The sequence below is a fragment of the Chanos chanos genome, chromosome 4 (assembly GCF_902362185.1).
Source record: "Chanos chanos chromosome 4, fChaCha1.1, whole genome shotgun sequence".
In the NCBI taxonomy this organism is placed as follows: domain Eukaryota; kingdom Metazoa; phylum Chordata; class Actinopteri; order Gonorynchiformes; family Chanidae; genus Chanos; species Chanos chanos.
The window spans coordinates 25,359,283-25,372,234 of NC_044498.1; the positions used below are offsets into that span (position 1 = coordinate 25,359,283).

General features: G+C 42.5%; 1 protein-coding gene across 1 annotated transcript; it reads right to left on the reverse strand.

The window, feature by feature from the left end:
* Positions 1 to 3,144: 3,144 nt before the first annotated feature.
* Positions 3,145 to 12,645, reverse strand: hivep2a (HIVEP zinc finger 2a). The gene is made up of 6 exons (XM_030771243.1): positions 7,735 to 12,645; positions 7,332 to 7,480; positions 6,482 to 6,657; positions 6,120 to 6,221; positions 4,800 to 5,713; positions 3,145 to 3,927 (listed from the first exon to the last, which is right to left on the reverse strand). The coding sequence occupies exons 1-6, from the start codon at positions 12,643 to 12,645 to the stop codon at positions 3,151 to 3,153; spliced, it is 7,029 nt and encodes a 2,342-aa protein (XP_030627103.1). The 3' UTR covers positions 3,145 to 3,150.
* Positions 12,646 to 12,952: the final 307 nt, after the last annotated feature.

Sequence of the window (12,952 nt, forward strand, 5' to 3'; positions counted from 1 at the left end):
TGCACCTATTTACACACAAACACAATATGAGACACATGCTGAAAAATAACACACACCCACACACACACACACACACACACACACAGACAACCTGAGGGCTGTTTATCAGACATGGTGTGACGTGAGTAGACAGGGCAAGGGCGGACTGGTGGCAGGTATCTGGGTGAACCCCCCACCCCCACCCCCATCCGCAATCTATCCTTTCCCCTCCCACTCCCGTGCCCCTGACCGGACTGTCATTCAGAGAGATGTGTGAAGATGCAGCCACAGAAAAGAGCACATACACAGCTATGTTCACACACACACACATAGGCTGCACACACTGCACTGTGCAGCACAATATGTGGAGAAAAAAGTGCCTGGATTGAATGGGGAAAAAAATAAACATTAAGTTTGGTTTGCAAACAGATTATTGTCGAATTAATGTGTGACTGAACCATGAAATGAGTGCTGCTTAAGACTGGACATTTATTTGTGTATGCAGTGTGGAGGTAAAATATAATCCAGTTAAGAAATTATATGTTTACATATTTTATTTATGTGTTTAATGAAATTGAACAAACAGAGTCAGAGCATCTTTAGAATTGTAACTTATTGTATTGTGGTGGATGTGGAACAATACATAAAAAGCTTATAAAATCAACTGTAATCAATGCAGTCTTTCCATAAAAATGCTGTCCATTCTATTTTGCTGAAATTTGAACTCCTATCAATGTTTTCTTTAAGCATTACCAGCCATGACTTCCATCCTTTTCATCTAGAATATTCCTCAGTGCAATATTCTCCCCCAAAACACCATATGCTGTTAGGTGTTGTCAATTACTTCAGTCACCAAAGTCAGTTTCGATGAAGAGCTGCAGTCAAAAACAGACACAACTCAATGACAGAGCCTAAAAATAGGATAATAATTTGTCCACCACAGGCACGTTGATATAAGAAGCAGACTCACAAAAGAGATCAAATCAACCTATTTGTGTCACAGCAGATTTAGCCAAAAAATAAGCATCTGTTTTGTGCTGTCAAACTGCATGAGAGATTAAAACTAGCGCACACAGGTGTCATTTTACTATGTAGTACCAAATGTGATGAGGTTTTAATGAAGAAAAATAATTTTGAAGGCTATAAACTACACAAAGAGTTGTCTGTAGCTAGCCCCCCAAACATTCCTCAAATACCTTTGGAAACTGGTGACTTCCGGAAAATGTTGCATTGCTAATTAAGCAGAGTTGAAGAGATATGTAAAATTGTTTGATTAACAGAGAAAGATAATTAAAGAACACAGGACATGCAAATTATTATAGTTGTATTTATTTGAAAACAACAATCCGTCTTTTTTTTCTTCATTGGTAATGTGATTCATTGTGGAAACCAGGGTATTACATGATATTGTATCTCCACTGAACATCACACACTTACCCTTTTTTATATATGTTTATGCTTTTTTCTTTTTCTTTTTGTTTGTATACAATGATTTGTGCTTTGATACCTTAGATTTTAAAGACATTTTTAATACAGTTAAGTGAATACCAGGGACTACTGACAAAAAGGTCCAAGGAGTAAGCAAATGACACATATCATACACACACACACAATACAAAATACAGATATACACAGCAAAAGATCACTGGCTCCGTTCTCCAGTTCAGTTAGGTTCTTTTTAAACGCAAACAAGGCTGAAAAAAAGCATTGACATTTTAAATCCCAGTTTTAAAACTGATACATATTATTGGGTTTCTTTTCTTTCTTTCTTTTTTTTTTTTTTGAAAGGTTTAAGAAATGTAAGGTGCATTTTCAGAATTTCTCAATCCTGGTGTGTCCTTACTGACAAGTATCTGTGTAAGGGTTGAGGGACAGAGGACAAACTGTAATGTATTCTCTCTCTCATTTATGAATATGTAGGACTGTGTGTGTAAGAGGATATGTGTGTGTGTGTGGGGGGGGGGGTGGTATGCGTGTTTGTGTGTGTAGAATTATGGCCTTTCAGTATTTACATCTGCTGGAATGTTTCCCATACTAATCAATAAATCAAGTACTTCAAGCAACATGATTCACAGAAGATCAAAATACCTTTAATATTTCACCACTACTTCAATAAGCTCTGGAGGAAACAGAAAATGCACGAGTGCACATGATGATTCACTTAATGCTTAACATTTCTACACTTTAAAAAAAGAAGGAGAGGAAGAAGAAGAAGAAGAAGAAGAAGAAGAAGAAGAAGAAGAAGAATGAGAGGGAGAAGGAGAAGGAGAAGAAGAAGTGAAATCACGAATAGTGTAGCCAATCCAGCAAACAGGAAAGAGAAAGGTACGATCTTGTAGAGCTAACTATCATACTCTAATGTCGGAGTCAATCTAAAACGTAAGTGCAGATATATTTTCAATATATACTAGATGTAAAACTTGTACATTTACTTATATTATACATAATTCTAAGTAAAGCATGTTTACTTAGAATTATATGTATACACACTCCTAATATATAAAGCCATTTTACAGTGTACATATTTTTGCTCTAATTATGCAATAGCAAAAACCATGCTTTACATAGAAAAGGCATTCACAACATTAAGAAAAATGTACAATTTATGAAACAAGATACAATAAATAGTATTATAGAATTGCTGCTGTACACAAAAAAGCCATTTAATTTCACCCATATAAAAATATGTTTTAGTGCAACCTTACATACATTGATACTTCACATCGCTCAGACTTGAGTGTCCAAAAAGACGGGAAACTGCATTTATTACAAAGCAGATACACAAAACTTGATATATGTACATGTCCTCCTGGTTAATATGCTTATAAGAATATAAGCAAAAAAGTAAAGAAAAGGCACACACATCTGTACATTGAAAAGTACCAGACAAGAGTCCATAATTTTGGTCAGGCTCATATATAAGTTAACAAATATGTATATTCTGTGAAACTTTAAATAAGAATGTAATCTTAGTTAAAATAGCAAACCGGATTATAAAAGGCATGCTATACACGTTGAAACTATTTCATATATCTAATTAATTTCTGTTTGTTTAAAGACTGTTTATGTAGGTGAGAGTTGTATGTGTTTGTGTAAACGTGTGCATGTGATATCTGCAATTACATCCACTGCTCTCCCTTTTTTGTATTTGTTTTTTCTTTTTGATATTGTTCACCTGTTGTTGTCTGAGTTGTCCTTTGCCAACTCCTTACCTCTCTTTGTGCTTGCTAGCCTCTCGCCCTGCGGCCCTGGTGACCTTTCCTCTACTCTGTGGCTTGCTGTGGGAGTCTTTGATGTAGCAGGCATGCTGTTCTCTGTGCTGGAGTGTAGGGGATGCCTGGCTTCCAAGCCACTAAAGTGCTGAATTCTGTTTGGTGCAGTCTCCTGTGGGATTGTGGGAGAATGGGATGATGTGTGCTGATTCAATGGTGGTTCGACAGGGCCCGACGATTTCTCAGAAGGCTCCTCAGAGGCAATGCAGAGTGAAGCAATGGCCTTGGTGCAGGTCTGGATGCTCTCCTCCTGCTTAGTCTCCTTGTCGGCCATGTCTGCGCTGTCCTCCCTTGACCTCTGAGAAGAAAGCGAGATTCCTGAAGAAAGACCCTTGGGAGACCCTTGGGTCCTCCTCTCCTGGCCTTGGGGAGAGTCCTCTGGGCCTCGGCTGTTGTTGGCCCCTCGGCCTTCTGATAAGTGGAAGGACACCTCACTCGTGCTGGATTCCTCTGAGGTGCTCTTCTGTAGGGGTAGACGGGCGGGGTGGGCCATGCCAGTGACAGAGGCAGGCACAGAATGCACCATCTGGATGCCGCCAATGGGGATCATGGGGAACGGAGCACGGATCTGCTGCTGAGAATGCAAAGGGAGGTGGCTGAAGAGACCATAGTGAGTGCTGGGAGCCTCCCCACCACCATGGATATCTCCGGGGAGGTGGGAACTCTTCTTCAGATCCTAAAGTATTGAGAGAGAGATGTTTAAAATTCACTAAAATGAGCAGCACTAGCTGTTCAGCAGTTCTGAAGAAACCACAGTATGTGCTGTGTAAACTGTATAGATGTAACACTCATTTGGATTAGGGATACCTGCACATTGTCAGTGTAAAAAACTGTTTTTGCTAATGACAGAGATATTTTAATGTATCATATTAAATTACCTGTTTAAACTAGCTAATTTAGTACTTCAAAATTCTATTAATATCTAGCTGGTCTGGGTTTTGTTTCATGCCTTACTTATACAATGCTGAATTTTTTGGAAGGAAAGTTTTACAAGAACATTCAGAGCAAAAATGCCTTTTGTGTCTCGTGAAAATGGCCTGGATTACATTAAGGATGTTGTCCATTTATCTTTATATTCTTCTGTTCTGTGGAAGGACTGCCTGATAGTTCTGAAATGAATGACTCTTCTGCATTATATGAGCACTGCATTTCCCCTATTCCCTAGGGATTCTTAATTAGCTGGTAAAAATAGAAATGTACTCTTCTATGGTATGAGAGCAAGTGAGCAAGAAGCCACAGCTGTACAGTACAGTACACTGTACTTTAGGCCATTTAATTCTTAGTCTATCTTTGATTGTATTGGTGAGGAACAAGATGTAAGTCACGTCATCCACCACTGACCGAATAACACATAGATTCTTAGTCTACCTTTGATTCTACTGGTAGGGGAAAACGTGTAAGTCACGTCATCAAATACTGAGAGAATAAAGCATAGACAGGATCTCTACTTTAATTAAAGTACAATGAGATGTAATCTCTAAATTTTTAATAGACAAGTCATGATGTAACCAGGATTAGTCATATCACACAGTAGCTATGGAAACTTACCATCTCCACTTCTGAGTGGCCCCTGCTCTTCTGGCTCAAAGTAGTTGTTTCTGCTTGGGGCTGCTGACCCAGCGTCCAAGGGGCATTGTGATGATGCAGACCCCTCCTGGGAGACAGCGGCCTGATCATGCCCCGGTGGCGACTCCTGGGAGACAGCTCCCGTCTGCTGGCAAGGTCCCTCGCCGGGGATGTGGGGCGCCCAGCGTGTGAGATGGGAGAGAGGTGGCCTCGAGGGGACAAGTCTCTCCGAGGAGACAAATCTCTGCGGAAGATGTCACGTCTGGGGGAGATATGCCTGAGGGGAGAAGCCTCCCGTCTGGGTGACAGACGCCCCCTGGGTGATAGGTCTCTCCTGGGGGAGAGGTACCTGCGGGAGGTCGGTGAAGGTTCTCGCAGAGGAGAAGAGTCACAACCTGGCGAGGACAGACGAGATGGGGACAGGTCAAAGGAAGATGAGCTGTGTTCTGGAGAAAGACCGAAGTCCTCATCCATGGAACTGGGCACCTCAAGTCTTTTCTTGCTGTCTTCACCCAGAGCTCCTTGCAGGAGTTTCTGGTACTCTGCCATCTGGGCCTCACCAGCCCTTTCACTAGGCCCCATGAGTTGAGTGATTTGGATGCTGGGCAGACTGGAAATGTAGCTGAAAAGGGGTTGCTTTGGGTTGGAACCTTGGGACGCAGCAACAGCTGTGACAGACAGAGAGGGGTTGCCGTAGGGTTGAGGGCTTGTGCTTCGAGAGCGAGTCTTCGGCGTGGAGTCACCATCATATTCTTCGTCGTCATCTTCATCTTCATCAACCTCTTCACCATCTTCTTCAGCCCCATCAGATTCGTCAGCATCAGAAAACTGATGTTCAGCCATAATACCTGATATGCTAATCTTTCCAGGCTCCCTTTGTCCCTCCTCAGTGATGTCTGGGGAAAAAAATACACAAATGAACATTTACTACAGTGCCAGAGATGCAAAACAGTAACATATTTGTTTTAAGAGATAAGCAATTCTAGTATGAGTGTGAACAAGAAAATAGGGTTTACAGAGCTAGTATTACTTCTATTAATTCTCTTAAAGTTCTTTCACAGTGATACTAAATACCTCAGTTCAGACAAAGTGGGTCACTGAGTTCCTTTCCCACTCCCTGTGTTATCCAAAGGGGAAAATTTTATAGTGGATCTTGTATTTGGTAATTTTATATAAACCCAGCAATAAAGGGCCTCCTGGTTTTCATTACACTAATTGTCCTGCACCAGCACAACTTGCAGAGCCCAGTATTTATCACATATTTGGCTTCTCTCAATACAGTGTGCTCAACTTGACTCATACCAGCTTCCTCTGCCTCCGTGTCGTCCACAGATGTTACGGACACCCCGAGCTCCAAGCATTTCTTCATGTGGGCTTTTGACTTCATGTGTTTTGTCAGGTTTCCTGAAACCAGAGTTAAAGAGTTTTAAAGACCTCCTGTCGGAACCTGCCAGAAGACGTCTGGCCCTTCAATTTATCAACACTTAATGCCAGCAAGAGAGCTTGCCTTTCCTACAGTGTCAACTAATGTCTGTATTTTCAGCTTAACATAAACACTCTTGATTTAATTCATGTTTTCTTTCAGACTATCGAATTTGTTTCATCAAAAGTAGAGTTGTACATCTGCATAAATGTGGTCATTGAAATTGAATGAGGAAACCCACCTTTTGTTTTAAAAGCAAAGTTGCAGAACTTGCAGACATATGGCCTAACGTCAGTGTGAGTGCGGATGTGTTTTTTCAACATGCTAGGCTTCTTACAGCGGATGCCACACTCTTCGCAGATGTACTTCCCTCGACCACGGCCCCGCACATAAACATAGTCTTCATTTGATTTGTACCTGAAAAAGAACAAGGCCGAACATGATATTAATGGAAAATATTAAGCATGTACATAAATGTTAAAAAGAGTTAACATCATGTACATCAAACGTGCCACACAACGTACTCAAAGTATGGATTTTACTGCACATGCAAAAACACTCTTGTGCCAAACTCAATTCAGGGGAACAGAAATATTTTCACAGCTGTGTCCATTTATGGCATTGCATTGATTTTTTATGTCTTACTGCACAAGATAACACTACATATGGGTTATTGAAAATGGTGAACGTTTCAAATGATGAAAACACATAAAAAAACATGTCAAGAGCCTTTTTTCAAAGGCCCCTCCTGCATGGTACACAACACTGGTAATTCATGATCAAAGAACTCAGATATTATGAGGTACACATTTTTATTATGAGGTGGTAAATACTTAATCAGTGGTCTTTTTACAAAACATCTCGAACCATTTCAACATGATTGAGACACATGCATGAAATGTAACCCTATGTTTTCACAGAGAATTTAAAATATCATTTGAGGGTCCTTAAGTTTCAGGCTTCTGCAAAATCCCTAATTTGTGTATCACAACAGCGTTAAAATTTAATTGGTTGGTTTGAGGTACTTCCCCACTTATTCCAAAAGGCTTTCAATTAGACCTTAATGGTTAATGACACACATCTCTACATACCCTCCTTCAAAGATTTTTATTCGAGTAGGTTCAGCCTGCTTGGAGGAGGCTTCCTTCTCTCCATGGTCCTCCTTCCCTCTGTCCCTTGAGCCGTTCCCCTTCATCTTCTTCCCTTTGCTCACATCTAGCTGCATGAGTTCTGGCTTCATCTGAAAATTCAAAGCAAAACTTGTGATTAAATCCAAGGACAAGAAAATATAGTAGAAGATAAATAAATCTGAAATGTCTTGAAAATTATTTCCAAATCCATAACACTGACTGAAGTTATGCTGGATCCTATGTCTAATAAGACAGATAAAACTTTACTCATTCTATGCTAATTTTTCATTTTTTGTTAATCTTTTTTTTTTTATCATTATCATTATTAACTAAGGCTAATTTTATTCGTTAATTGTAAAATTACCTGCTCAAATTTCTGCTTCCACAAGAGGGATGACACAAGTTTTCCAGTGCCTGGTTGATACATAGCAGCCATTGTGTAAGTTTCCATGTTCCTCCTCTGTTTGGAGCGAAGCAGTGCCAATGCTGCCTTGGTACTAAGGCTGAGTGGGTTGGGGTTATAGGAACTGACACACCAAGAGCCATAAACAGAGGTTAGGGGAGTTGTCTGAGCATAGTTTGGCTTGGTATAATTTAGGAAGCACCAGCTCACGCTTGTTGTCGTGCGAAGACTTGGAAACTGAAAGAACTGTTGAACATCTGAGAGATCAGTAAGCAAAAGAGTACTCCCAACCACACCAGCACTCTGATTGGCAGCCAGCTGCACCAACATGTTGACAGGGATCTTATTGCCCATGCTTTGTTTAATTTCCTCTTGTGTGTCACTTGAGGACATCATTGACTGTGGGCTTGAGCTAGCCTCTGGAGTAGATTCTTCAACATCTAGCTCCTCTGGGGAGTCTGGCCTGGCAGAGGTATCAGTAATGATTTGCAGAGGTGGTGTAAAACTGTCAGTTGGTGGCACATCAGGTTGTTGAGGTACAGAGGAGCGAACAGGTACCTTAGAGGATGGCAAGTCAGCTGGCGGTGTAAAAGACATCCTTTCCTGATCTACTACTGAATCATCTTTCTTTGAGAGATCTGGCTTCAGAGATTTGCCACTTTCCTTTGATGCACTGGAGTTGCTAAGTTCAACTGCACTGAGCTCCTTCACTATCTGCCCATACATCCTTTCCTCTTTAACCCGTTTTTGTTGTTTGGTCTCAATGAACAGCTCAAGGCTACTGGCAGGTGATAGCATTCTCTTGCTTCCTCCAAGGCTGGATGATGCATCTGTAGTGGAAATAGTTCCTGATGTCAGTGACAAAGGGATTCCTGTATTTAGTCTTCCAGGTAAGGAATCTGGAATTTTCCAGAGAGGATAATGTAAAGGTCCTGATGAATGGCCAAGAATTTTAGATAAATCAAATCCTGCTTGATGTTTTGAGGCAGTACCTGTAAGTGGATTCGCAGATGCATTGTCTGTGCATATGACTCTAACAGATGTAGTACTCTGTGCATGAGTTGCAAGGACTTGTGAAACACTTGTGTACATAACACTACCATAAGATGGCACATTGGTTTGAATCCTGACAGGGACTAACATTCCAGGGAGTGATGGCTGTGACCCTATGTTTTGAGTGGCAAAGATTGGCTGAACTTGCTGTAAGAAAACTGAGCTGGTAGTAAGCACCTTTGTCTGAAGTGAACCAAAATTCTGTGGAGAAGCTCTTGACTGATATACATAACCCTGACTTGCAACATCAACCTTCAAATCACCTTGGTCTTGATGCGAAGGTTGGTGTGGTTTCTGGAGCATAGGTGGTATGTTAGGCTGTCTGATATGCTGTTGATGTGTTTGGAAAGCCATATGTTGCTTGTGTCTTTGTGATGATTCAGGGCACAGATAAATTGGCTGAAATGGCAGGAATGGTGATGGTGCTATGCCACTATGATGAGAGGAGTGCTGGATTACTTCTGCAGTCATGTGCTCATGTACTGAATGCTCACTGTCCGAGGATAGCTGACCAGGCAAGCGAGGTGGCTTCTGAAAGAGGTCCTCTGGTTGACTGTCCTCACTAATGCTTTGTTGCAGTCTGTGATGATGTGACCCATGATTTGGCTGCGTACCTCGTTTGGATTTTGCAATGTCACTAGCTGCTGCAATCTGAGATGAACTAGTCGAGGATGAAGGTGTGACTTGCCAAGCAGATTGAGAGAGATGTTCAGAATGCTCTTGCTTAATATTCATTTCTAGGTTTTGCTCTTGTACAACTACTTCAGGGTAGACACTCAAGGATGCTTGCCTCACAAGGTAACCACGTCGACGTTCCTTCATAGCTGTTGCACTGGTATAGACCTCCCCTTGTCTAGAGGAGGTTGAGAGACTTCCATAGTCAAATGACTTGCTACGGATCTCTGGAACCTCAGTAGGCAAAGCACAAGGTGCTTGTTCTGACGAGGAGCGCCGCATTTCCCTCTGGTGATGGCCCGGTATAGAGAGAGAGTGGCCACTGTTTGGCACAGTTAAGAACTCCGATTGCTTTGAAAAGTCATCCTGCTTAGTGGGGGACACTGATTTCAGGTTTTCCTCTCTATCAAATGACATTGAGAAACTTGAACTGTGGGACAAATTACTCTCTTGACTCGGGCTCCTTGACAGACTGGTGCAAGTAGATTCAAAACTTGACTCCCCAGATGAATGCTCCATATCTGCCAGACGCAGACGTTTCTTCTTTGGGGGCAACTTCTCAGCAGGGAGCTGAGAAAGGGTCTCACTTCTCTGTGGCCACTGGAATTCCTCAACATGTTTCTCTGGTTCTTTAGCTGGTACCTCAGGGTCTCTCTCTGGTTCCACTGTAACCCTAATTTCAGGTACTTGGATGTTGGGTTGCCGAACAAGTTTGTGGGGCATATGATACTGCTGGTTAGGTGACAATGCTGTTAATTCACTGTCACTCTGCTGCTGTTGATCCATGCTTTCAGATCTTCGTAAAGAGTCAGGGCTTTGGACATCTTCAATATTTTCAGAGTCTGACTGCTCTGAAACTTGCCCAGTGAGTTTGTCTTGCTGATAACATGGATGGTCAATTGATTCAGACTTCTCAAAAGAGCTGGGTCGACTTAATGAATTTGTATGCTGAATGACAGATATCACATTACCAGCAGCCTTTCTGTCTGAATCTGGTACAACCACAACATCCTCTGGGTACATATTAGAGCTTTTATCAAAACTGTCTGACTGGCTGTGTGTACTGAACAGAGATCCTTTGCTTGACAGAGTAGCTCTTGAGTTTTCCTGACTTCCTTGTTTTGAATCGTAGTCACCTGACATTTCTACAGAACTACTCTGACTGTCATCATAATGAACAGGGCAGTCCTCCTCATCTCCAACACTCTTCTCCTTGCGACGTTTTCTTGTGGTAAACTCTGTTATTCCCATTTTAGTTCCATATGAGCCATATGTGGTGCGAATCTCAGGGCAAGCAATCTCAGACCCTGAGCCTTTGAACTCTGGTAACAAAGGATTTCTCTCCCCTAGCTTTATTGCCAAAGGTGCTGGGCCAGTATTCTTCCCATAGCACTCAGTTTCCCCGTGGCCTTCATGAGCAGAGTGTTCAAAGGCAGCCTGTCTTCTCAGTCTTCTTAGACTAGCTGCGCCAGAATAAAAAACATCATCTGGGGTCATCATCTCATCAAAAGAGTGACTCCCTCTTATATTTGGTGGGACATTCAAGGTGTTTGGGGAGGATGTTGGCATTGAATTGCTCCTGATGAGTGGCCCTGAATCTGTAGGGGGTTCCAGAAGACCTGCATTGCTTTGGCAAGGTCCTGTGGGATATTGTTTGTGGTCGCCACCTGCAACTAATTGTGATTCTGAACCATCACCTCTGAAAAAAATGTGATCCTCTGATATCTTTCCCATGCCCATCTCAAGTAAGGCTCCAGACTTAGTGTCTTGACTAGCAGCAGTTGCCATCCCAACTGTGATAGACTGCCTCGATCTGGAGCCAGCTCTATAGTACCAGGTTCTTCCAAACATGATCTCCTCATAGGATTTTGCATTGGTGTTGGGTGGGCTGATCTGCTGCTCAGCACTTTCTGAGCGAGAGAAGTAGCCAGAATCTGTGCTGCCTTTGCTGTGTGGACTCAAGAGATTGAGAGACTGGTCTGTGTCCTGGCCCTTTTTCTCAGTGAGCCTCAGAGCGAGTCTCTGTTTGATAGTTTGAGATTCATCCCCTCGACCTACCTGGGCACTAATGTGAGACCCCTTGATTTCTGTAAAAGTGGGGCATTCTATGGCTGTTGATGGAACACCTGGTTTCGGGACGATTAGAATAGGCACTTTCATAGACGCCATGGCTTGCTCTTCAGCTGGGTCCGCGTACGCTGGTTCATCACCCTTATCCATTGTGCTTTTGTCTGATTCAAATGATATTTGGGGAACAGGGCTGCTTTTCTCTGAGAACATTGCACCCTCTGCAGCCTCTTCATCAGTATCTGTACTCTGCTCTCCATCTGAATGCACTTCTGTCTCTCCCAGTGATGGTGCCTGATCAATGTCTGGGCGACTAGCAGCTAGTTCAGAAAATGGAACAAGTCCTGCCTTAATAGCATGGGCATGAGACTTTCTGTGTTTATATAAATTGCTTTTTGTTTTGAAGGAAAAACCACAAGGGCCACAGGGATAGGGACGCTCTCCAGTATGTGAGCGGATGTGTTTCTTTAGTACACTGGGTTTAGCACAAGCCCTACCACAGTAGTGGCAAATATACTTTCCAGGCTTCTTGGGTTTCTGTTCTTTCTTGTGTACCTCCTCTTGCTGATCAGGTCCTGACTGAGAGTACTGGCCAAAAGCAGTTGGTAAACTGGGAGACTTCTGACGAGGGAAGACCCCATGTGAGCGGGACTGCACAGGAAACATATCATCTGAAGGCAGAGATTGGAGCTGACCAGGGAAGGGCCATGCATGGGCCTCCAAACCTGGCTGCTGCTTTGTCCCAGTCAGGAAGGGTTCCTGAATGGGCTGCTGTGGGTATGAATGCGCTAACTGGTAGGGGTAAGCCCTGGGAAAGACTTGCTGAAACTGGCTCTCTTGAGATGACTGAACTGCTGATGACAAAATCTTCCCAGGGCTAAATGTTTGTGTAGAGCCTGCAACGCTACCTCCGCAGGCACCGCCGTCACGATGAGAGTGCCTCTTCCCCTCAGGATCAGCAAAAGTGCTTCTTTTTGTGCCAGCCGAGGGCTCAGAGACCCACTTTCTTTGCAGTAGGTTCTTCTCACGGGGTTCCTTGGTACATTTTTGACCAGTAGTAGCTTCTTGTGGCTCCATTTTGTTTAGTACTTTAATGGGGTATCTCAAATGTGACAGCTGTTATATTGTGTTCAACTCTGAAGTTTTGCCAGACATTTTCCAAACAGTGGCTCCACAACTGAAACTCCACAATGTCTTTTGTGACCATCAGCCCACTTTCTTATTATCAGTCATGCTATATCCAGTCAAGCCTTGTTAATGTCCACTTCTTTAAATGTTGTCCAGTTACTGCGTTATCTATAGAAAATGATATAAACAAAATATTTATTTCAAATGCACAAGAAGAAGAAGAAGAAGAAGAAGTTAACGATTCACAACATTATAT

What these genes read in the sequence shown, in the direction of transcription:
- hivep2a (XM_030771243.1), bottom strand. Translation starts at nt 12,645, where the DNA reads ATGGAGCCACAAGAAGCTACTACTGGTCAAAAATGTACCAAGGAACCC. An exon ending in GGAAGCAGAAATTTGAGCAG is followed by an intron (nt 7,481 to 7,734) that starts GTAATTTTACAA and finishes TTGAATTTTCAG; the next exon opens with ATGAAGCCAGAACTCATGCA. An exon ending in CACGGAGGCAGAGGAAGCTG is followed by an intron (nt 5,714 to 6,119) that starts GTATGAGTCAAG and finishes TTTTTTCCCCAG; the next exon opens with ACATCACTGAGGAGGGACAA.